The sequence below is a fragment of the Callithrix jacchus genome, chromosome 2 (genome assembly GCF_049354715.1).
Source record: "Callithrix jacchus isolate 240 chromosome 2, calJac240_pri, whole genome shotgun sequence".
In the NCBI taxonomy this organism is placed as follows: domain Eukaryota; kingdom Metazoa; phylum Chordata; class Mammalia; order Primates; family Cebidae; genus Callithrix; species Callithrix jacchus.
The window spans coordinates 49073706-49098260 of record NC_133503.1 but is presented as its reverse complement, the minus strand read 5'-3'; the positions used below and the strand labels follow the sequence as shown (position 1 = coordinate 49098260).

At 51.0% G+C, this 24555-nt stretch overlaps 1 protein-coding gene across 34 annotated transcripts in view; it reads right to left on the bottom strand.

Moving 5' to 3' along the window:
* TCOF1 (treacle ribosome biogenesis factor 1) overlaps positions 1–24290 on the bottom strand; it is a 44864-nt gene extending 20574 nt beyond the window's left edge. For 9 of the 34 annotated variants that reach the window (XR_013531589.1, XR_013531591.1, XR_013531588.1 and 6 more), the window contains exons 1-18: positions 24102–24290; positions 20910–20965; positions 17881–18020; positions 14563–14636; positions 13459–13645; positions 12775–12848; positions 11131–11358; positions 9049–9261; positions 8685–8837; positions 8329–8538; positions 7958–8146; positions 7298–7504; positions 6860–7105; positions 6570–6767; positions 4123–4260; positions 3769–3936; positions 3437–3640; positions 76–201 (exon numbers count right to left, since the gene is read on the bottom strand). Coding sequence is in view for 28 of the 34 variants with exons in the window: in XM_078362945.1 (XP_078219071.1) it covers positions 76–201; positions 3437–3640; positions 3769–3936; positions 4123–4260; positions 6570–6767; positions 6860–7105; positions 7298–7504; positions 7958–8146; positions 8329–8538; positions 8685–8837; positions 9049–9261; positions 11131–11358; positions 12775–12848; positions 13459–13645; positions 14563–14636; positions 17881–18020; positions 20910–20965; positions 24102–24209 (2919 nt within the window). In the remaining 6 variants the exon portion in view is untranslated. Of the gene's footprint in view, positions 1–75; positions 202–3436; positions 3641–3768; positions 3937–4122; positions 4261–6569; positions 6768–6859; positions 7106–7297; positions 7505–7957; positions 8147–8328; positions 8539–8684; positions 8838–9048; positions 9262–11130; positions 11359–12774; positions 12849–13458; positions 13646–14562; positions 14637–17880; positions 18021–20909; positions 20966–24101 lie in introns of those variants that run through there. The other 25 variants (XR_013531593.1, XR_013531592.1, XM_035288451.3 and 22 more) reach the window with 8 other exon arrangements.
* Between the last annotated feature and the right edge of the window lie 265 nt (positions 24291–24555).

Sequence of the window (24555 nt, the reverse complement as noted above, 5' to 3'; positions counted from 1 at the left end):
ATGTGCCCTATCCCACAAGGCCTGCCAGCCCAGCTCTGTACTTGGAGCGTCTATAGAGAAGAAGGCATGGCCTACCTGTGTCAGTGGCAGCTCTTCCTCACTGCTCTCTGAGGACTCCTCCATGTTCCTCTCTGGAGGAGTTGGGACCAGGGTCTTGCTTCTGGCAGGTTTGGAGTTACCACCCTTCTGAGGGGACAAGACCTGGATAAGCACATGGTGGGGGAGAGGGACATCTGCTGAGAGGGAAATAACCAGCAGGCAATGACCCTCAGACACTCTGGTCTCCAGGGAATGCAGCTTGGCCCGTTCCTGCACATGCTCAGGGATAGCTGCTGGCCTGACCTGCCCCAAAGCCACTGGAAACATGCTTCCATCCTGCTAGTCTCCTTCCAGAGCTGACTCCAAACTTGAAAGGGATATAGGACTTTGATGCAGCTAAAACCTGAGGGCTGTAGGGCTGTTGGCCCAGGGTGTGGACAAGAGTTGACAGCAGCCTAGGACAAGTTGCAGGCATAAGCCAGTGGTCCCAGCACAGTTCACTTCTTGTTGTAACACCCCCTAAAAGCAGGAGCTGCCTAGAAGTATTCCACTAGCTACCAACCACTCCTGCTATGGCAGGCATGATGAAGGGGGCTGAACTGGTGAACACTGCAGTCAGGGCAGAGGAGGGCTCAAGAGATCAGGGTGGAGATGCTGGTGGTAATGGCAGCTCAGTGGTCCTTATTGCGGCAGAGGCCCTCCCTTTCACTACTCAACCTAGCAAAAATGTAGGACCCAGGCTATCTGAGCTTCCAATTTCAAGAGAAGCTGGAAGATCTATACATGTCAGTCCCCATTTTTAAATGGGGCAACTACAATGCACACTGCAGGCTGCCTCCAAAAGCCATGCCCCAATGTGTTCCTTGCTAATAGAACTTCCACTCTGTTCAGTGGCGCCTACCACACGCTTCAGGGAGGGTGGTCCTTCCTCCCAGCCAGTCAAGGAACTACCAGCACCTTGTCTATGGCTAAAGGGGTAGCACGTCCAGCCTGAGGTCTGAGGAGCCTTAAGTCTACCCTCAGTCTTTTTTTTCTTTTGAGATGGAGTTTTGCTCTCTTCGCCCTGTTGCCCAGGCTGGAGTGCAGTGGCATGATCTTGGTTCACTGCAACCTCTACCTCCCTGGCTTCAAGCGATTTTCTTGCCTCAGTCTCCAGAGTAGCTGGGATTATCGGCCAGTACCACCATTCCACCTGGCTAATTTTTATATATTTTTAGTAGAGACAGGGTTTTGCCATGTTGGCCAGACTTGTCTCCAACTCCTGACCTCGAGTGATCTGCCCGCCTCAGCCTCCCAAAGCGCTGGGATTACAGGTGTGAGCACTTTAGGAGATGCTGCAGCCCAGCTATGACCATGAAGCTGGTGGAGCAGAGAGATGGAAGAAATCTGGTCACTACTGATGCTCAGCTGAAGGAACCAGCTTTTCAGCAGCTGGAAACTAGGACTTTGTGCACTGTAAGACAATTAATTTGAGCTTTTTAATGTTTTTTGTTGTTGTTGTTTGTTTTTTTTTTTGAGATGGAGTCTTGTTCTGTCACCGAGGCTGGAGTTCAATGGCACAATCTTGGCTCATTATAACCTCTGCCTCCCAGGTTCAAGCATTCTCCTGCCTCAGCCTCCTGAGTAGCTGGGATTACAGGCATCCGCCAACACGCCCGGCTAATTTTTGTTTTTCGTAGAGACAGGGTTTCACCATGTTAGCCAGGCAGGTCTCGAACTCCTGACCTCATGTGATCTGCTCACCTCCGCCTCCTAAAGTGCTGGTATAACAGGCATGAACCACTGTGCCTGGCCCATTTAAGTTCTTTTGAATGGGGCTTTCTCCTGCAGCTTAGGCCATTCTGATGGATAGAGGAACTTGTTGAAAACATAAAAACAAAAAAAAACTACACACGCCAAAATATGGCTGGGGCCTATGTCTTCGTCTGGCATTAGATCCTCCATAAATCTACCAGTAACAAGCACCTGGGAGGGCCTGCAGCCTGCAGGACAGCTGTGTTCAGTGACCATGCGCCTTCATACCCAGCCCCTATGCACACACTGAAGGCCCCTCTCCACTTTTGTGTCTGGTCATCCTTCAGGCTCAGCTCAATCATCCCCTCCTCTTCTGGCCTTTCAGTGACCTATTTCAGCTGTCAGCACCACCAGCATACTCTGTGATAATCTGGTCACCTGTCTTGCCCCACAGACTGTGAGCTCCTTAAGGTCAGGGCCAATGTCTTTCACCCCAGTCTTTGGTTTGGTGTATCAAAGGCAGAAGTTAGGGCTAGGGAGTGTTCATCTAGGTGCTTGTTTTACTCATGAAGAAAACAGAAATCTAAGAGGTTATGGAGCTTGGCCTAGCACAGTGATTTCCAGCTTCCCTTAAGAAATGGAAGATGTGGCCACACAGAGGGTACATTTCCACAGTCACGACTGGCTGAAGCCAATAGGAACTGTCCCTCTGAATGGGGCAAGGGCTCCTCAGTGTGCCCTACTTGCTACCACTATCTACTGTCTCTCCTGACAGCCATCATTTCTGCCAGGCCTGCATCAGTCATTTCCATCACACATCTGAGCCTGTCAGTGCCGGAGCCTGTCACCCTACACTTCTGTAGCATGTGGCCATCCCGCTGCCTTCTGCAAGCAGACCTAGGGAATCGTCCAGATTTTCTTTGTTCCCACTCTCCAGGGCCCAGGCTTTACACTAAGCTAGAAAAGCCCTGCCTGAGGAGATACACCTCCAAGGCCAACGTGAGGGATGTGACTTCCTCCATCTCCCCAGAGCCTCAAGGCTACACTCCAAGCTTCCTTGGGACTCCGACTGGGAGAGTCATCTTGTATTAATGTATGCACAATAACTAGCATTTAGATTCTTGGTCTCATATCCCGTGATGGGAGATACTTGCCTAGCCTGGGGGCTGGTGGAGATCTGGACCTCGATCTAGATCCAGGACACTTTTAGCTAGGGAAGTCTTGGTTTGAGGGGTTTTTATAGCAGGTTTTACCTAAGGAGATGTGGATGACAGCAGAGAGAGGAGGACATGGTGAAGCTGGAGGCTTAAGCCTTAACCTGGCCTACCTTCTCCTTACCTGGCCCTAAAGGCTGGTTTTTCTTTTTTTTTTCTTTTTTGAGATAATCTCACTCCAATTGCCCAGGCTGGATTGCAATGGGGTGATCTCGGGTCACTGCAGCCTCCAGGTTCTAGGGATTCTCCTGTCTCAGCCTCCCAAGTAACTGGGACTACAGGCACCAGCCACCATGCCCAGCTAATTTTTATATTTTTAGTAGAGACGGGGTTTCACCACATTGGCAGACTGGTCTTGAACCCCCGACCTCAAGTGATCTGTCCCACTCTAAACCCCAGTTCTAACTGAGGAATGGGTGTTAGTGGCCCAGAGGCCCGGCAAGTCTTACCTGGGCAGAGGTCACAGCGGCCAGTGCCTCCCCGTCACTGTCCGACTCCTCACTGCTGCTCCCTGAGTCATCCTTCTGCCTTCCCGCCTGGGTGGTCAAAGGCCCTGTCTTCCCAGGAGGTGCTGGGCCAGCCCCTTTCCTGGGGGACTCCTTGGCAGGGGCCAAGGCAGCTCTGACCTGGGGGTTCTTCCCTGAAGGCTTCATCTGGAGTGAGAAATAGGATGAGGGGAGAGAGAGCCCAGAGGGCGAACGTGTGAGGAAATAGCTGGATGCAGCAAAGGTGGCTACATCCCATGTAGGGGATGCTCTCCCCCTACACCTCTCCAGTTTACCTGAGCTGGCATCTCCATCGTCTCCTCCTCACTGTCCGATTCCTCCTCACTGCTCCCTGAGTCCTCCTCTGGCCCTGTCTGGGCCACTGCCTTCCCCACAGGTGGCACAGATGCTGGGCCCCTCACCAAGACGGCACTGTTCTGGGGGTTTCTTGCTTGTGGTTTTACCTGAATTGCAGGGGGATAATGGTATTGGAGGTGGAAGCGATTCCTTTCTGGTCACACTCCTCAACACAGCACAACTCTGGGTGGCTGACCTGCCCATGCAGGGCCCTTCTCCAGGCTGGGGTCAGTGAGTGGTCCTCCTGTCTGCCCCAACCCTCCATACCTCCTGTGATTTCTGACCCCACTCACCTTGGCTGGAGATCTCTGTTTGGCTTGAGCAGTTGCACTGACAACTTTTCCAGGAGCTGCAATTGTCCCTTTTGCTGAAGATGCTCTGGTGGCAGCTGGGTTGGCTTTGGCCTGGTTTTTTGTTACTGAGGTTTTCACCTGAGTGGAAAAAAGGGAATGAAGCAGGGAGAAGGTGAGATAGAGTAAAGCAGCTAGCTAAGAACATAGACTCTACAGCTGGGGCCCAAGCCCAAGTCTGGATTCTGGCTCCTCTATGCAATAGCTTTATGAACCTGAGCACATCACTCGATCTCAGTGGGCCTCAGTTCCATCCTCTATCAAAAGGGGATAATAATAAGGCCCACCTACATAGGGTTATTGTGAAGATGAAATATGAGATTCAGAGTTTAACATGATGTCTGGAACATAACAAACACTCACGCTCATTGTGCATGCCTTCCTTAGCATTAGCTAAGCACAAGACTGCCCAAAACAAAGATGTTTTCCAGGCTCCCTTTCAGCTAGGTGGCCATGTCATTAAATTCTGGTTCATGGAACCTAAGTCGAGTGCCATAACAGGTCAGAAACATGTCTCTTCCTGCTCCAGGCTAGATGGAATGCTAAGGGTAGCTGGAGCATTCCAGTACTGACAGGGCTCAGATGTGTGATGGAGCTCAAGCAGCCATGGCAGAACAAGATACTTGTTGTTCAAGGTTTTCTTCAGCTTAACCTAGTCTTAACTGACATCCAGAGAACCCCAAAAGGCCTGTCAGGGACTCCAAGAAACAGAAGAGCAAGAAAGAGGGGAATTCCCAGAGTAAGATCCTTGACAGGAATGATAGCGAGCCTAATGCGAAACGGAATGAGGAAGCTGGCAGCGTCTCAAGGCCCCTGCCTCACTCAGAGATGGTAACTAGTCAGCTTCAGAAAACACCCCCATTCCCCAGCATTCCTCAAACACAAGAGGTCAAGTGAGGTGAGGAATCAGGACTTCAAGAAGAGAGATTCCCCACAGTGTGGACCAAGTATGACTAAGGCTGAGGTGCTCATCAGCACAGCAAGTAAGTCCTCCAGAGTGGAGTCGTGTTTTTCGCAAGAAATAAGACACAAAGACTAACTTGACCTAACAAGTCTCAATACACAAAAAAGAACTGAAATCATACAAAATATGTTCTCCAACCACAATGTGATTAAATTAGAAATCAACAACAAAAAGAAACCTGGGTAATCCCAGATATTTGGAAATTAAACAGCTTACTTTGAAATAGTCCATGGTTCAAAAATTTAAAAATCAGGCACCTCATGGTACAGGTGGGAGGCTCAGAAGGGAAGATAAATGTGTAAGTGATCTGCACAATAAAACTGTAAGGCGCTGGGTCTGAAATGTGCCCGCATTTGGGAAAGACGAGAGGAGGCTCTGGAAGGGACCCCTGCCGAGCTTAAAAACCTCAGTGAAGGAATCCTAGGAACTTGGGGTCCCCACAAGTCAACAATGAGAGGGGGACAAAAAAACTGGTAGAAATATGTGCTCTGGTACAGAGAAAAAAGAAATGACTAATTTCTGAGTGGTTATAGAAAAAAACAGAACGACAATTAAAAACAATAAACAGTGGGTGGGTGAGTGCAGGGAATAAGCCATCTCTCAGCTCTTCCAGGCTGGGAGACCTCACTCCTGATCTGCTCCACATTAGCCTGGCTCATCCTCAGGGTGACAGAGACAGCTTGCTGTATGCAGGTCCTTTGCTGGGTGTGGCAGGTGAGATCTCACCTAAATTCTCACCCAAACCTGTGAGGGCTGATTTCCAGTTTATAGAAGAGTAAGCAGAGGCTCTGATGGCTTACAGCACTTGCCAGGACTTGGGGCTGAGACTTGAACCCAGGTGGTCTGGCTCTAAACCCCTGCCATCCATCCCACCACAATGTGCCGCCTGTGGCAAGGCACCCAACCCAGGCACTCTCCCATTCCCTAGCCTCACAGAGACTGCTTCCTCTGCCTGGAACACTCTCACTGCCCAACTCTTTCAGACCATGGTTCAGATGCTGCCACCTCCTGTAAAAGCCCTAGATGCTCTCACCTATCAGTGTGCAGCCCAGACTCACACCCTCTGTCTCAACCCCATCACTCCACACTGAAGAGCATGTCCAACCTCCATGGAGACAGGACTTCCCTGAGGAACAGGACCTCAGCAGTCCCAGCCCAGGGCAATATCTGGCAGGGTGGGAACTCCAGGGCTCGTGGAAATCATAGGGAATCAATCAGCGGGACTCAAAAGGCAAACAAGACAGAGACCCTGGAGCTCTGATGGCCAAGAGGCGACATGGAATGAAAGGTAGGGAAGGAGGCTGTGTTGAGGCTATCCAAGGCTTCTGCAAAACGTTGGGGCAAGACCATCGACAGACAAGCCCGTCCTCAGCCCTGGCTCAGGAACAGGTGTGGATGGGATAGGCCTGCTCCTTCTAGACCTTACCTGTGCAGGAGTCGTGGCTGCCTCCTCACTGTCTGATTCCTCCTCACTGCTCTCAGAGTCTTCCTGCATCTCAGCTTTCACCTGGGTGAGTGAAGGCTGCGTCTTCCCAGGGAGTAGTGGGGCAGTCCCTTGCCCCAAAGGCCCCTTGACAGGCACTGAGGCAGCTTTCACTTGGAGGCCTTTCCCCACAGACTTGGCCTGGGATGACAAGTGGAAGAGAGGTGTCTCCAGGATTCCAAAGGACCACGTAGGGGTGGCCCTGAGGCCCGCCCAGAAAACACAGGCCTCACCTGTCCCGTGGTTACTGCAGGACCTGTCTTCTCTTCCTCACTATCTGACTCCTCACTGCTTGAAGAGTCCTCTGCTGGTCTTTGGGCACCCCAGGCCACAGCTGGGGATGAGCCTGCTGAAGTCGCACTTCCTGCTTTCCGGGAGGCTTGGGCACCCACTTGCACAGGGGCAACCTTGGCAGATACAGTGGTACTGGTTTTCTTTGGGCAGGCCTTGGTCTGAGGAGCTTTCAGAGCTGGTTTTGCCTGAGGGGACACAAAGAGAGGCTGGAGAAGGTTCCTGAACTCAGCCTCCAGTTGGCGCTGAAGTGGATTCCCACTACTGTTCTGCCCCACCAGCCAGAACCCACGCTCTACCTGAGGGAGCACAGTTCCCCATGGGGCTGATAGTGGTGTGACCGATTAGGCCATGTGGCAGCCTCCTTCCCCAGGCCTCACCTGAGCTGCAGTCACGGCTGCTGGTGCCTCCTCACTGTCTGACGACTCCTCACTGCTCTCTGAGTCTTCTGTGGGCTTTTCAGCCTTGACCTGGATGGCTACAGGCCCTGCCTCCTGAGGGGGCACTGGGGCAGCCCCTCTTCCCAAGGGCCCCTTGGCAGGAACTGAGGCAGGTTTAGCCTGGAGGATTTTCCCCAATGACTTTTCCTGGAGTGAGATACACAGGATCAGGAAAAGGAGCCCATAGTAAGTGTGTACAGATATTAAGAGACCAAGAGTCGGGTGCCGTGGCTCAGGCTTGTAATCCCAGCACTTTGGGAGGCGAGGTGGGTGGATCATGAGGTCTCCACCATCGAGACCATCCTGGCCAACATGGTGAAACCCCGTCTCTACTACAAAATAAAAAAATTAGCTGGGCTAGGTGGCGGGAGCCTGTAGTCCCAGCTACTCTCGGGAGGCTGAGGCAGGAGAACTGCTTGAACCCGGGAGGTGGAGGTTGCAGTGAGTCGAGATGGGGCCACTGCTGTCCAGCCTGGCGACAGAACAACACTCTGTCTCAAAAAGACCAAGATGTCGGAGAGAGTCTAAGTGTGAGGCTGGGAGGCCCACAGGCGGTACCACTCTGAGGGGAGAAAAGAGCCTTACAGAAAGGGACCTCACCTGAGCTGGGGCCACAGCTATGGGCACCTCTCCATCATCACTGTCCGATGACTCCTCACTGCTGCTCTCTAACTCCTCCTCCTTCTTCGCCACCTTCCCAGGTAGCACTGGGCCGGTGCCTTTCCCCAGGGGTCCTGTGCCCACAGTGGAGGCAGGTCTCACCTGGGGGTTTTTCCCCAAGGGCTTCACCTGGGAGACACACAGGACAAGATCAGGGAGGAAGTCCAGAAGGAGAAAGTGAGTGAAGACGTAGGTGGGAGGAGGGAAAAGGAAGCCAGCTGCACAAGGCTTCAGGTTCAGAGAGGAAAAGGCAAGCCCACAGGAGGCCTTTCCACAGGGTACAGGCCGTGCAGGGCAGCTTCCAGCCTCACCTGAGCTGTGCTCATGGCTGCAGGTGCCTCCTCGTCACTGTCCGACTCCTCACTGCTGCTCCCAGAGTCCTCCTCCCCATTCCCCACCTGGGCCTGGGCAGCTGCAGTCACTGTCTTCCCAGGGGGCGTTGGGGCAGCCCCTTTCCTGGGGGACTCCTTGGTAGGGGCCAAGGCAGCTCTGACCTGGGGGGTCTTCCCTGAAGGCTTCACCTGCAGGAAGAAACAGGATGAGGGGAGAGAGCCCGGAGGGTGGATGTGTGAGGAGACAGGAGCTGGAAGCAACAAAGGTGGCCAAACTCATGCAGGTGCTGGGGCCCAGGCACGTGGCTGCTCTCCACTCCTCCCCTCCGCCTCACCCGAGCAGGCGCCTCCTCTTCACTGTCCGACTCCTCACTGCTGCTCTCTGAGTCCTTCTCCTGCTTCACCGCCTGGGCCTTGGCAGCTCCTTTCCTGGGGGACTCCTTGGCAGGGGCTGAGACAGCTCTGACCTGAGGGGTTTTTGCTGAGGCCTTCACATGGAGAAACAAGGGAACACAGCTCAGAGGACAGATGTGTGAGGAGACACAGGACACGATGTACAGAAGGCAAGATAGGGCACATGACACCACAGTGAGAGGGGAATAAGTGGCTGGAGTCTGAGGCACACCTGAATAGGAGAAAAGGTCCTGAGAAGGCCTTCTGGGGAGGGGCCTGGCAACCTGGGGTCTCCCTCCTCCTTACCTGAAGCAGGACCTTGGCAGCTGATATCTCCTCCTCACTGTCAGATGACTCCACACTGCTGCTCTCTGAGTCCTCCTCTGGCTTTCCTGTCTTGGACTGGGAGGCTAGAGGCCCTGCCTTCCCAGTGGGTGCCGGGGCAGCCACTTTCCCAGAGGTCCCCTTGGCAGGGGCAGAGGCAGCTCTGACCTGGAGAATTTTCTCAGAGGCCTTTACCTAGTGAAAAAGAAGTTTGTTCCCTTGCTTGTGAAAATTCTCTGGTGATGTCTTCAGGATAAAGTCCAAAGTCCTAAGACCCCCTGTTTCTGTCCCCACTCCCACCTTGACTGATACTTTGGCCACACTGGCCTCCTGGTTTCTCAAAAATTGATCAGCTTCACACTCTCTCACCCCTGGAGCCTTCATGCCCCCTGTTCCATTTCACTTGGCCACTGCCTCCTTAGCGACACCACTTCCTTAACATGGTTCTTCCTGATGTCCCTGGGCTGCCCCAGCACGTTGGTTTGTTACAACCTGTCCCCTACTGGGCTCCCACTGGCCAGAGAGCTCTGGAGCCACAGGCACTGGCTTGTCAGGAGCATCATCTGACTGGGCTGTGGGGAGGGGGTGTGCAAAGGCCCAGGGAAGAATGGGAGGAATGGAGAGGCTGTCTGAAAATGGGGATGGGACCGAGGGAGGCCCTTGCTGGACTTTATGCACGTGGACAGCAGCAGAACCCCTAGAAAGCCCATCCTCAGCCTCATGGGGCAAGGTTTCCACCCATGGCTCCCCTTCCTCCATGGGCTCTGCACTGCCTTGGGGCTTTGGTTGGGTGGCTGCAGGTCCTGGGTGCTCAGCCCTGGGCCAACAACCCCAGAAAACAGCAGCTCTGATCTTCTAAGAACCTTCCCATGTAGAAGGTACAGGCTGCTCCAGACAGGCCTTGCTTGGCTAGCTCTTTTTTAAATTTTTGAGCCAACATGAAGACAGATTTTACATATAAGTTCACATTTATGGCCAGGTGCAGTGGCTAATACCCGTAATCTTAGCACCTTAGAAGGCCAAGGTGAGAGGACTGCTTGAGCCCACAGCCTGTGAAACACAGTGAAATCCTGTCTACACACACACACAAGTTGGGTGTGGAGGTGTGTGCCTATATTCCCAGCCACTCAGGAGAGAAGCTGCAGTGAGCTATGATTGCCGCCACTGCATTCTGGCTTGGGCAACAGAGTGAGACTCTGTCTCAAAAAAAAAAAAAGAGTTCACATTTGTGTTCCTTCTCAAAGACGGATACCCTTGCAACACTTGGCAGCCTGTAGGCACTGCAAAGTATACTGAGCTGAGGAGTCAAAGCTCCCTGTAGTTAGGGTGGAAACATCAACGTGTCCCAATTCCTAGTCCTGCTTCCACCTCAGGGCCTTGGCACTTGCTGCCTGGATTGACTTTCCTAAGAGTGCTTCCTTCTTCGGGTCTTCTCCCGAGGCCAGCCTGGAGCACTGTTTTAAGTTGCCATTCCTATGTCTCCCACCCCATTTTCCTCTTTACCATTTACCAGCAGCTAACACAGGGACCTGCTTATCTACTGCATGCCTCCGCCTTGCCCTGCTCCAGGCATGAGGCTGGGTAGGTGACTCTCAGTCTTCCTCCTTCCTGCTCTGACTTCCATTGCTTTCACTTGCCCTTGGGAGGCATGCACCCAGAGCCTTGGGGCTGTAATCCTGCCCACTCCCCAATGGATAGCTCCCACCAGAAGAGGAAGGGAACTGGATTCCCTTTAGCCAACGTGGTATTTGCATGCTTAGGGTCTAATTTGTCCTGAGAAGCCAGAGGACCAGGCAATCAAAACTTCTCAAGTCCCTCACAGCAGGACTGGCTGGGACAAGGACAGCAGCCCATTTACTAATCAGAGAAACTGAGGCAAAATTGATCGCAGACAAAGTATAGTGCAGGACTGCCCTGCGGGAAACAGGCTGTTCTTGCTCTTTAACTTCACACCACCACCCTCCCTCTCCCAAACTCCAGCGGCAGAGGTGCTCATGGGAGAGCACTCAGGCTGCTGGGGGACCCACAGGACCCTCCAAGAGGAAGCCCTCCTCTGGGGCTCACCTGGCTTGGTGTCCCTGCAGGGGCCTCCTCCTCGCTTTCAGACCCCTCCTCGCTACTCTCTGACTCCTCTTCTGGCTTCTTGGCCCTCCTGGATGGAGGCAAGGCCCCTCCGCTGACTTGGGGTGTCACATCCCCCACCTTTCCAAGGGCTGGGACTGCCTTTCTTGCTGGAGATTCCTTGGTAGAAACTGAGGCTTTGACCTGGGCTGGTTTAACTGAGGGTTTCCCCTGGAAGACGAGGATGGAATTAGAAAAAGAATAATAATAACTGTTTCCCCTAAGCTTCTGTATCAGGTGCTTCAACAGCTGATAAAGCTCTTTCCTAATGTCACTGGATTTTTAAGCAACTCTCTGAGACAGTTATTAGCTTTAGACCCATTTTCCAGAAAAGTACAAAAAGCTTAAAGAGGTAAAATCACTCATGATCAATATGAAGGGGCAGAGTCCCCACTGGAACCCCGGACTGTCTGGCTTTGGGACAGATCTCGAAACCATTATGCTTGTCTCCCAGCTGGCACACACAGGTCTCAGCCTAAGAGAGGGGCCACATCTCTCAATCAGGAGAGCTCATCCTGTCTGCCCTTAAACTCAAGTACCTGATTATGGTACCCATCCTGAGGGCCAGGAGTTCAAGATGTGAACACCACCCCTGCCCCTGGCTTGCTGGACACCTTAGGCAAATTCCTTCCTTCTGTGAGATCTTTCCTAGACTTCCATAATTCACATATTTCCCAGGCAATCAGTGTCCTACTTCCACTTCCAAGATCCATCGGACCTTGCGACCCTGGGTTTCTGGGGCATCTGCTACTGGAGTTCTGCATAGCTTTCAGCCCATTGAAGTTGTGTGTTTATGGAGGGCTGGGAGTGGTCTCCTTTCCATTGGCAAGGCTAGGGGTGTCCTTATGGCTGGTGGCATCTAGGGCCCAAAGGTGAGGATGAAAGGTGGAGAGAGGCCCTTGGCCAGGCCTGGGGTAGATGGGGTAAACTTCAGCCTTCACAGGGTTACTGGGCAGGCAGCACGGTAAAGTGAAAAAGTTCCCTGGGCCCAGATCAGTTCATCCCTGACTCGTGCTGATTCTCCCTCTAAAACATCTTTCTAACCGTGGACACCTTGGTACACAATAAAAAGTAACTTGAGGGACCTTTTCCAGGTCAAAGTTCACAGACCCAAGAGTCCTGCCCAAGTGTAGCCAAGTGTCTAGGCCTGGCATTCACCAGTGGGCCCAGAACCCTCTCAGCAGCTGCAGCCCTAGTCACACCACATGATAGCCACACTGTTGCCCCGGGCCCTGCTCTTGCCCCACTTCCTGTCTGGAATGCCCTACCTCCTCCATACTCCTTCTCAGTAAAGCCCACTGTGTTTCGAGGCCCTGCTCCAGGACACCTCTGCCCGGAGGCCTTGTCTAGTTTCACAGGCAAGAGGGTGTCCCTCTCCCACCCCTGGGGCTGCTCTCACACTCAGAGTGCAGCAAGTAGCACCAGGCTCCTTTCCCTGCCCCTCCTGGCCATAGCCTTTCCATCTCCCAGTCACCCTGCCATAGTTGCTGAACTGATTTGGGCCCACTGGTGTCTGAAGCCCTAGCCAGGTTCCTGGGAGGGTTAGAGTCTGGAAGAGGGTAACTTCTGGGGATGGGTGGCAATTACCTCCACATCTGTCTCATCGCTGGAGCTGGAAGTGTCCTCGCTGGAGCTGCCGGCCTGGCCCGTTGACACCATCCCTGAGGAATGGACATCGAGGGGACTGAGGGACTCCCTTTCCAGCCTCACCTTCCCCTCCCCCCAAACCAGCTGCTCATCAAAGCCAGGTGCTGAGCGCTCACCCCTCACATACACTGAGCTGTGAAGCCCCCTTCTGAAGTGGGTACCATCACGATTCCTATGTTCCCACATATCTCTGAAGCCCTGGGAAGGGCTGCGAGGGGACCCAACAAACATACACCAGCACCTGAAGGTCTAAAGAACCTCCATCCACCATCATATCCACTGATGCAGGCTGGAGAGATACCTACTCTACATAGGAAACGGAAGCAAACCCAGGCCTTTTAGTTTAGTCTCTGAGCTGCCAATGGTCCCTGTAACTCACCCGGGAGTCATAAAGCAGAAAATGCTCTGACCACTAGGTGGGCTGTTCAGCCTGAGGCCAGTTCCCTGTAGCTGACCCTCCCTCATCTAGGGCAAGGGAAAATGGTCTAAGGTGCAAGAACCTAGCTGTCATGGAGACAAATCTTTGAATTCCAGAAATGTCCCAGAACTCAACAAAGTGATGCCTAGTCAAGCCTTACCAGCCCAAGCTCTGGGGACTTGGTTCCTAGAGGTGGGGCTTCTTACCAGGCTTGGCAGCAGCTCCAAAAGCCGGGTTGCTGAGCTCTTTCTTGGTTTCTGAGACCAACGTAGTATTTGCTGAGGGCTCTGCTGACTTCCTGGGAGACTTCCCAGAGAGAAGGTGGGCCACCATCTTCCCAGTGGCAGGGTGTGGCATGGAGTTCCCAGTCTTGCCGGCTTTCTCTGTCTCTGCCTACAGAGAACAAGAGTGGCAGACACATCTGGTATGGCAAGGTGAACTAAGAGCACACAGGCCACTTGCATCTGAGCCCTATCCCACCACTTCCTAGCTGTATGAGTTTGGGTAAACTACCCCTTAAATCTGTTTCCTCATCTTTAAAGTGAGGCTCACACCTGTAATCCAAACACTTTGGAGGCCAAGGCGGGCAGATCACCTGAGGTCAGGAGTTCAAGACCAGCCTGACCAAGATGGTGAAATCCCGTCTTAAAAATAAAAATAAAAAATAGAGTGAGGCTAAAAACTTCCTCTCACCAGAAGTGTGGAGAGAACAGAATCACAGTTCTTGGGACATGGTAGTTATTTACTAACTGTTGAGTCGTAGTTTGTTATCTTACCATTATTTCATAATTACTTTGAGATCCTGTTGCTAATGCTCCAGGCAATTGCATAGGCACAATTCTTTATACATGTATGTCTCTAACTCTGCTTTTTGGGTCATCAGAAAATGGCATCCTGTTTTCTGTGCAGTTTCCAGTTTGGAAAATGCTTTTAGAGTTTCAGAATTGCAGGTGTCTTGAGCACTACAGTGCCTCCACACCTAGCACAGTGCCTGGAAAGTAACAGCTATTAGTCAAGATCTGGTGAGTGAAAGGTGAATCCAGGGATGAAAGAGGAAAGAAATGGCCTGTCCCAGATGTGGAATGTGCCCAGCAGCCCACTGCAGCAGGCATCACCCTCTTACAGAAAAGTAAACTGAGGCCCAGAGAGGTGAAGGGACTCACTAAGATCCCACAACTGGGAACACAGGTTGAGATCTGAATCCAGGTAGGGCAACTACTCAAGCCCTATCCTTCTCTGACACAGGAGACTATCCCCTACCGGGCACTTTAAATCCCATAGGCAATAGCTTAAAAGGCAGTCCCACTCACCTTGGCTTTCTCTTTCATGCTTGATGTCAGGTCCGCCCCCATGACTGAGGAGTTGGTAGATGTTAGTCTTGGGGCTGCAAGAAACAAATATCTGCTAAAGGAGCCAGATGAGCTTTTTTTCATCTATGAATGGCAAACAGGTTTCATCTCACCTAACAATTCAATTGGTATTGGCTGCCTGGTGCTGGCATGAGGATCTGACGCTAAGTCCAGACTTGTGGAAATGAGCTCTGTGATGCAACAGCCAGGTCTACCAGGAGCAAGAGAGAAGAGGATGGTAACACGAAGCTACGTGTCTACATCCCTGATGGACTCCCAACTCCCCTGCAGCATGACATGTTGAGACTCCTGGAGGGAAAAGCGCTGCCTAGGAGACACTGCACACTGTAGTGGGTACCATTCACACAGACTACCACACTGTAGCCCTGAAAGCTGCTCAGGAAGAAGGAGCAGTGGTCAGGCAGGCAGCCAGCTCCAGGTCCACAGAGAAAGTTGCCTGGAATTCAAATGGCTTCTTAGTGGAGAGGTAGCTGAAACATGCCACCTGGGCCCTGTTACATATTGACATTCACAGATTCTCAGTGCTTTTATACCAGGGTATTGCTCCTTAAATCTTAGATTTCTTATTGTTAAGGAGAATGTTGCTGAGATGAATAGCATGATCTAATTCTTTTCCTGGCACTTCATTCCATCTCTCTCTTTTTATAATTATGGAAAATTTTAGAAACATTCATAAGTAGAAAGGAAGAACCAGGCAGCTCCAACCATTAGCAACTTCTCATCTCTTCTATTATCTCATCCATCCTTCCCCAAAGCATTATTTTGAAGAAAATGCCTGATATCCTATCATGTTGCCCACAAATACTTCAGCATGTTTCTCTCAATGAGGACCCTTTTTTTTTTTTCCCCCTTTTTGAGACAGGGTCTTGCTCTGCTGCCCAGGCTGGAGTACAGTGGCACATTCATAGCTCACTGCAACTTTCAATGCCTGGGCTCACATGCTCCTCCTACCTCAGCCTCCCAAATAGCTGAGACTGCCACTGCATGCCACCATGACAGCTAATTTTCTTATTTTTCACAGAGATGAAGTCTCACTGTTTTGCCTAGGATGCCAATGAGGACTCTTCATTCTTTTTGAGACACTCTTGGTCTATCGCCCAGGCTCACTGCAGCCTTGACTTCCTGGGCTCAAGTAATCCTCCCACCTCAGGCCTCCCAGACAGCTGAAACTACAGGTGCATGCCACCATGCCTGGCTAATTTTTAAATTTTTTTGTAGAGACAGGGTTTTGCTATGTTGCGCAGGCTGGTCTCCAACTCCTGGGCTCAAGTGATCCTTCCACCTTGGCCTCCCAAAGTGCTGAGATTACAGGGGTGAGCCACCAGGCCTGCCCCAACGGGGACTTTCTAAAAAATGCAATTATGACCAGACATGCTGGGCTCACACCTGTAATCCCAGCACTTTGGGAGGCCAAGATGGGTTGAGCATGAGGTGAGGAGATTGAGACCATCCTGGCCAACATGGTGAAACCCCAGCTCTACTAAAAATACAAAAAAATTAGTTGGGCATGGTGGCGCATGCCTGTAGTCCCAGCTACTCAGGAGGCAGAGGCAGGAGAATTGCTTGAACCCAGAGGCGGAGGTTGCAATGAGCCAAGATCATGCCACTGTACCATAACCTGGGTGACAGTGTGAGACTCCGTCTAAAAAATATATATATACATATATATATATAAAATTACGTACTCAGGAGGCTGAGGCAGGAGGACCACTTGAGGACAGGAGTTCAAGGTCAGCCTAGGCAACACAGCAAGACCTTATCTCAAAAAAAAGAAAGAAAGAAAAAAGTCCCAAACAAAAAAAAAGTGTAATTACAGTTCCAGCTCCAAATCACAGCTTATAAAATTGATTAATATCAAATAGCCAATCAGTATGATATTTCACCATTTCTGTTTCAAGTAGCATGCAGGTCTGTATATATGCATGTATGAATACATGTCTGAATGACCACAGAGGCAAAGGAGGAAGTTTTAAAGGCTACCTACCAGGAGATGTACTTAGGAATGATGGGGAGCAGGGTAGGAGAACAAGAAAACTTCCATTTTTCTTCTATATGCTCTTTAACAGCTCAAAGTAAACTCATTTTGCATTTGTAATACAAAATTAAACAATATATATATCCAGGGTGTAGTGGCTCATGCCTCCCAGCACTTTGGGAGGCCAAGATGGGTGGATCACCTGAAGTCAGGAGTTGGAGACAAGTCTAGCCAACATTGTGAAACCCCATCTCTTCTTTAAAAAAAAAAAAAAAAAAAAAAAAAAACCCACAAAATTAGCTGGACGTAGTGGTACATGCCTATAGTCCCAGCTACTCGGGAGGCTGAGGCAGGAGAATCACTTGAACCTAGGAGGTGGAGGTTGCTCTGAGCTAACATCGTGCCATTGCACGCCAGCCTGAGTGACAAACGTAAAACTCCATCTCAAAAAAATAATAATAAAATATATAGCCAGTATGATCTCAAACATCTTTAAAAGCAGGCTCAGGAAGCTGGGCATGGTGGTATGTGCATGTAATTCCAGCTACTCAAGAGGCTAAGGCAGGGGGACTGCTTGAGCTCAGGAAATGAAGACCAGTCTGGGCAACATGGCGAGACCTCATCTTGAAAAATAAAAAATAAATATTAAGAGATTTGTCTTCAGCGTAAGCAAAAAAAGATAATACAATGCACAGGAGACATAGCAATTCCTCTGTAGACTTATGGCTGCTGTTGGGGAAAGCACAAGGAGCCCTGGGACCCTGGAGGAAGGGGCTGTAAAGCTTTGACTGAGTTACTCCTGCAATTGGTGTAAAACCAGTACCCAGTACAGCCTTCCAGTGCTAATGGGTACTATCCAAAAAGAACACCAAGATCAGCAATTCCTGAAGCATCCCACAGGTCACACAGAAAAGGTGTCCACTAGCTGCCTTCTGAAACCCCTCCAGCAATACTTCTGAACATGTGTCTTCTCTCCAGCTAGTAAGAATCACCTGCGAGCCTGTAACAGGGCAGCTCCTGGGCCCCACTGTATGTACACCAAATGAGACTGAAAGGGCCATCTGGTTGTTTTGGTTCAGCCTTGCATCCCTAGAGCCTGTAGATACAATGCCTGGCACAGAGGAAGGGCTGAAATAAACACTGCAATAGACACATGGTGCCCTCCCAACCTTCTTCCCAAGATCTTTTAGGTCTTCTAGTGATAAGAGAAGAAGCTGGAGGTAGACTCTACCCTAGAACAATCAATATTCCATAGCCTGTTCCCAAAGCTGCAAGGCTCTTACTGGCTTTGGTGGTTTCAGCTTCTGCCTCCTCTTCCTCTTCCGAGCTCTCTGAGGTGCTAATGGGGTCCGACACTCGGGTCTTCTTAGCTTGTAGAGCCGCATCTTCCTCTGCCTTCCGCTTCCGGCCAAGCTCTGAGGTTCTGCAGGACAAGGGTGACTGTCTATACCAACTGGGCGACAGAACAACTCCACAAGGTTTGACTACACAGACCTTCCCGCATCCTTCTGGCTCTTAATGGCAATGTGCATGGAATGTAAACAGTGGTGAAAACACCGTATAGACACAATTCTGTATTCCGCATTTTCCCTCAATTCATAAAGTGCTTTCACAATTCTTGATTAGTCTTGAAAATAATCAGGAATGCCAGATAATGTTATACAACAGTTGCAGCAGCTATCAGTCTCTGTAATAGGAACTGACCCATGCAGGCACCTCACAGAACCACCCAGGTGCTTCCTCCTGCAGAACGTGCTGTGTGTGCTGTGCCTTCTGGGAAGACTGCCCACATCCTTGTCCTTCATGTCTCAACTTTAATGCAGCCTCCCCAGAGAGGTCCTCGATGATTGCCCGCCGCCCCCAAGGCATGCTCTGCCCTGTCGTCCTGTTTCGTTTTCTTCAGAGCTTTTCTCTACCTCCTATTATTTTACTTACTTCCTAGACTCTTCCCCTACACAGAAAGGCCCAAGGAGCGGGGCTGCTGGCAGCTCACTACAACATCCTCAGTGTCTAACAAATGTCTCAAAAACTAAACAACTGAGTGACTTGCTCAGGGAAAACAAAGTCTGGGGCATGGGTAGGATAAGCACCTAGAGAGCTGAGCCCCTGGACTTGCAAGTAACATCCCCATTGACCCCCATCCCAGGGAATCACTGTCTAGGCCCCAGGTTTCCCAGCTGTGATGGACACTGCTCTGTCATAGCTTGGGATATGCTACTTGGGTTCCTTGTTCCCAGGAAAGCCACTTGTCAGGATTCACCTGTTAAAAACAGGTTTCATTTTAACATGTTATCAATTTATTCTGCTTCTTTTCCCCCAATAAAAATGTTGAGCATGGAATTTTACTCTGGTTTGTTCCCAGCTACATCAATAATATTGCCTAGGTTGTAGTAGGTGCTCAATAAATACTGAGGCAGGGGGGAAAGCCTCCAATCAGTAGTTTTTAGTACTTTATATAGACCACTGTGTCTAACCCTAACAATGCAATGAGATCATTGCTATCATTATTTCCATTTTACAGATGAAGACACAGACTCACAGAGGCCAAGAAACCCACTCAAGGCAATACAGCTAGTTGCTGGATTTGAACTCTGCCAGGAGTTGCTAGGCTAGGCTGACTGTGGTGGGTGTAAGGTCCTTGTCCCACTCAGCACCCCTCACCCAGCGAAGGGGCCGGTGGCGGGGAAGGGTGTAAAGAACAGCTCACTAAAGCAGTTTTTTGGGGAAGGGAAGTACTACAAGTAACACTCACACATCTGGGCAAGTCAGAGAGGCCCTGTGCTCTAAGCCCTCCTCAGCAGTAGAGGACAGCCAAGAACTGAGGGCTGGCAGGGTTTTCAACCATCTTAGCTCTCTACTAGAGGCTGCAATCCCTTCCACACCATTCCTTTGTTTACAAACCTCTAATGACAGGGAGCTCACCACCTCCACTGTAGCCCACTTCATTTTTAGACAGCTCTGATGAGCAAGTCCGTATATTCAGAAGCTGAAACCTGTCTTCCTAAAGCAGGTCCATTTGGGGCCCACTTCTGTCTCCAGGGCTTCAGAGAATGCACTATTCTTGGTCCTCAAAGATGTGCAGTGGTGCCTCACATCCCTCACCTGCCTCCTTGTCATCTAAGGCAATTCTATACTCTGCACCATTCCTCAGGGGATATATCTTCACGTCCTTCACTCCCTTATTCAGCTGTGGTCAGGCCAGTGCCTGATGAGAACACAATTACTCTCTCCATTTTCAAGCCATTCCTCTGTTGATGTATCCTTGGATGAGTCCCCCTTCCTTGAAGAGTACTTAAGTTTTACATGTTTAAAAGGCATCTCACACTCAACATGTCATTGAAATCTTTCCCTGCAAACTGGTTTCCCTTCAAGCTCTATGCATGGATACATAAGCCAGACATGGAGTCAATCAGATACTTCCTCTCCCATCCATCCATGGGCCCTGGTTTCATCCCTGTGACTCCTAGAATCCACTGTCTACCCTGTTACCCCCGTCTCAAGCCCCATCAGCTCTTGCCTGGATGACGGTGTCCACCGACTAGTCTCAACATGGTGCAGAGCAGTCAGCTCACTTTCTCACCCTGCCATGGCCCCAGCTGCTCTTGGGTAAAGACAAAATTCCTCACCATGGATAACCAGGCCTCGCATGGCTATCCACGCGATAATCTAGCCTCACCTGTACTGTCCACCAGCCACAGGACTGAGCATTAGCAATTTCCGCTGGCAGGTACCTACTGCATAGTACCTATTGCTGCTCTATACCTACTGCATAGCTCACTCTCCCAATTCCTGCAGCTCTCAAGTCAAAGATCATCTCAGGGAAGCTTCCCCTGGACCTCCAAATGAAGTGTCTGGAAGCTTACCCATTTATGTGGCTGTGGCAACAGGTTCTTCTCTCTTGTAATCCTTACTACTACCGTAATTTTACATTCATTTGTTTCATTCTTTGACTCATGCCTCCTTGACTACAATGTCAGCTGCAGGAAAGAAGGAACCATGTCTGTCTCACTTGTGACAATACATGCATACTAAGTAAGAACAGGACTTGGCTTTTAGGAGGTAATCAATAAATGCTGATCAACTGAATAAACAAGCTGGTTAGAAGCTCTTGTTCTTAAGAGATCACAGCTCTCAATGTCCCCTCCCACTACCAGATATCCCCATTCATGTGCTGTGACCGGCTTTCTGGAGGCAACAATGGTGTCCACAGTGAGCTATAGGGACAGATCTTAGATCAGACAGGTATCCCAGCTTATTCCACACTGATTTGCTTGGGGTGTCCCTACTCCACCCTGTCAGCCCCACCACTTACTGTTGCCAGTGTGTATAGATGTCCAGAAGGGTTACGGGCTGAGCCAGGAAACACTTCTGCAGAGAGGTAAAGAGAAAGCCACAATTAACCCCCAGCACAGTAAGGGTCCTCCTTGGGCCCAGCTCTCCCCAAACTCATGACTTGCACAGATAGGTGGTTTAGAAGAGAGTCTTTTCGGCTGGGCATGGTGGCTTACACCTGTAATCCTAGCACTTTGGGAGGCTGAGGCAGGAAGATCGCTTGAGCCCAGGAGTTCAAGACCAGTCTGGGCAACATAACGAGACTGTCTCATGTTAAAAAAAAATTAGCTGGGAATGGTGGCATGCACTGGTGGTCCCAGCTACTCAGAAGGCTGAGGTGGGAGGATCACTTGAGCCCAGGATATCGAGGCTGCAGTGAGCCATGCTTGCACCACTGCACTCAAGCCTGGGCGACAGAGCAAGACCCTTAAAAAAAAAAGAGGGTCTTTTTGCTCTGGGTATATCTGCTTGGCCCTGCCAGTTTCATCTAAAACCTTCCAGAGAAAAGAAGGACAAACAATTCCAGTTAAAACTTTTTTGGACAACATGGTGAGAGGCCCCTTTGAGAGGCCAGAGTTGTAATGTTCCAAGCTAGCATTTATTCAGCCCCCAGCCTGTCTGGCACCCCCAGCCTCTCTGGCACTATCAGTGCCTAGAGGGCACGAGACAGGGTTTCTCCCACCCTTGACCTTTAAAAAGGCTTTCAAAGACTTGGCCAGCCAATATTTCCAAAGCATGAACCATAGCCCAGATGAGGCATCCAGGTGGCATGATCACAGTCCACTAGTCTGCTGGGAAAAGACTGGGCCCAAAAGATACCAGTCCCTTGGAGGAAGCAGAAGGAACCAAGGGGAACTTCTGCCTTTGGGGCAGAGGCCAGAGAGCCCACTATCTCTGTAAATGTCAAGAAGCCAGGATATCAAGTACTCCAAAAAGGCTAAGCAATGTGGGGCAGGAGTGGAGAGTGTCTGGAAGCTGGGCAGAGTAGCCAAGAGGGTGCAGCACCTGGAGTCAGGCAGAGCTCCTCTGTTAACTAATCCTCTGACTGACTCCAGGTGCTCACCCCTCCTTTCCTTCAGGTTGCTATCCAAATGACATCTTCTCAATGAGGCTTCCCTGACTACCTTACTTATAATTGAACTCTGATAACACTTATATCCCTTGCCTGCCTTATTTTTATACAAGCACCAACCATCACTGGATATACTATATCATTAACTTATTAAACTTTTTCTATTTGTTACCTGTCTGCTCCTACTAGAATGTGTGCTCCATGAGGGCAGAATATCTTTGCTCCAATGAAGACTACCCTTACCTGTGAAGTGGTGTAACTGTAGTACAAACAGCAAATGAGGTTCAGAGATAATCGGGAAAAGCATAGATAACGCCTTAGCATCCCTCACCCTTTAGTCCCTCCAGGAGGTTCTAACAGTAAGCATTAGAAACAGAGCCTAAACTACAAGGTAAAGTGATTTGACTACTCAGGATACCGTCTCATCAGCTCAAAACTCTCCATTGCTCTTCCAAGGAATATTAAACTGCCCACCAGACCACTCCAGCCAGCCCCCTGCCTCCATCTCTCCAGGGGCATCTGGCCCTTGTACTCCACACTTCAACCACTATGGACTTTCTTTTCTTTTCTTTTTGAGATGGAGTCTCGTTCTGTTGCCCAGGCTGGAGTGCAGTGGCTCAATCTCACCTCACTGCAACCTCTGCCTCCTGGGTTCAAGTGATTCTCCTGCCTCACCCTCCCAAGTAACTGGGACTACAGGTGCGCACCACCACACCCTGCTAAATTCTGTATTTTTAGTAGAGATGGGTTTCACCATGTTGGTCAGGCTGTTGTTCTCAAACTCCTGGCCTCAAATGATCAGTCTAGCTCAGCCTCCCAAAATGTTGGGATTACAGGCATGAGCCATGGAACCTGGCCTGCTATGGACTCGAAAAAAAATTATTTTTGAGACAGGGTCTTGCTGTCACCCAGGCTAGAGTGCAGTGGCACAATCATGACTTATACTGCTCACACGGTATCCTCAAACTCCCAGGCTCAAGACAGTGGACTTTCTCGAGGCCAGTGTGTACACAAGTTCCCTCCCTCCACAGGGCATTTACACCTCAGCCTGGAATATTCACCTCCCTTTCTTCAGATCTCAAATCAACTGCCACTTGCTTTGAAAGGCAGTCCTGGCTAGGGCAATCTGCCACCCGTCTCATGTCTTTTGTTTTTTGTTTTTTTTTGAGACAGAGTCTCACTCTATCGCCCAGGCTGGAGTGCAGTGGCACGATCTCGGCTCATTGCAACTTCTGCCTCCTGGCTTCAAGCAATTCTCGTGCTTCAGCCACCAAGCCCAGCTAATTTTTGTATTTTTAGTAGAGACAGTGTTTCACCATGTTGGCCAGGCTGGTCTCAAACTTCTGATCTCAGATGATCCGCCTGCCTCAGCCTCCCTAAGTGCTGGGATTACAGGCGTGAGCCACCGTGCACAGCCCATCCCTCTCATTCTTAACACTTAATGTAGTGCTAAGCATATACTCACTTTTGTGATTCTTTGATTTTTCTACCCTACTAGAGTGTAAGCTCCAGGAGGGCTGGAAGACGGTGCTCAGCATCTCCCAGGAAGTACCCTGAGTACTGGACTAACAGCTGAATGAATCAATCAAGTAAGAAATGACTGTACCACGAGTTCGAGTCCCAAAGCTGTCCGTCTCAGTACAGACAATCGTTAAGGGCCTGAGTTCCAGCTCAACTAAGGGGCTGTGGGATACCTTCTCGAGGCGCGCCCCAAAGGGCTGGTCGCCATCCATCTCGCAGCAACCTCCTCGCCCCAGGGGGGCTGTGCTGGGCCTAGCCACGTGGCGGGAGACTTAGGAAACTTAAAACAGCCGCTACCAAAAAGGGGGAGGAGGTAAGGGACGCGGGAATTACAAAGTTCGGCCCCTGCGAGTACACGTTGCGGCCCGCCCACTGCACAGATGAGGAAAGTGAGGCCCAGGGGAAGTGAAGTCGCAGTGGCGAGGCAGAGGTTGCGGCTCCTCTGGTACCCGTGGCCCTTGCCGCTGAGCACGGCGGGACCCGGCTCTGGGCGCCCGCCGGGTCGCCTGAGGGCGGGCCGCGGGCCATTGATCTCCACATCCTGCACGCGGCCTTCGCACACGGCCCACGAACACTTACCTGGCCACTCTGCTCCTTCACTGCCCGCGCCGCGCGCACATAGCCAGCCCGCAGCAGATGGTGGTAGATAAGGGGAAGTAGCTCCCGTCGCTTCCTGGCCTCGGCCATGCCCGCGACCCCCGGCCTGCCGGCTACCTGTACGCCCCTCCTTAGTCCCCGCCCGCCACTTCCCTCGCGCCCTTAGACCTCGCGCGTTCCACTTCCGGCTCCTCTTTCACCCCGGCCGCGCGGCGCGCCGGGAAACGTAGTGCCCTTTCCTGGAGTGGCCGGCCCCGCCCCTCAAAGCGAAAGGGGCGGGGTTTAGAGGGAAACAAAACCCATTGGCGCGGAGTGGGCGGGGCTAGAGAGGGACCCGACCCCGGAGCCGGCCGTGTAATTGATGACTCTTTTAATCCTTCCGGCTGGCTCCTTGAAGAGATTTATCTTCCTTGTTAATTCTCTGAAGGCTGCGTTT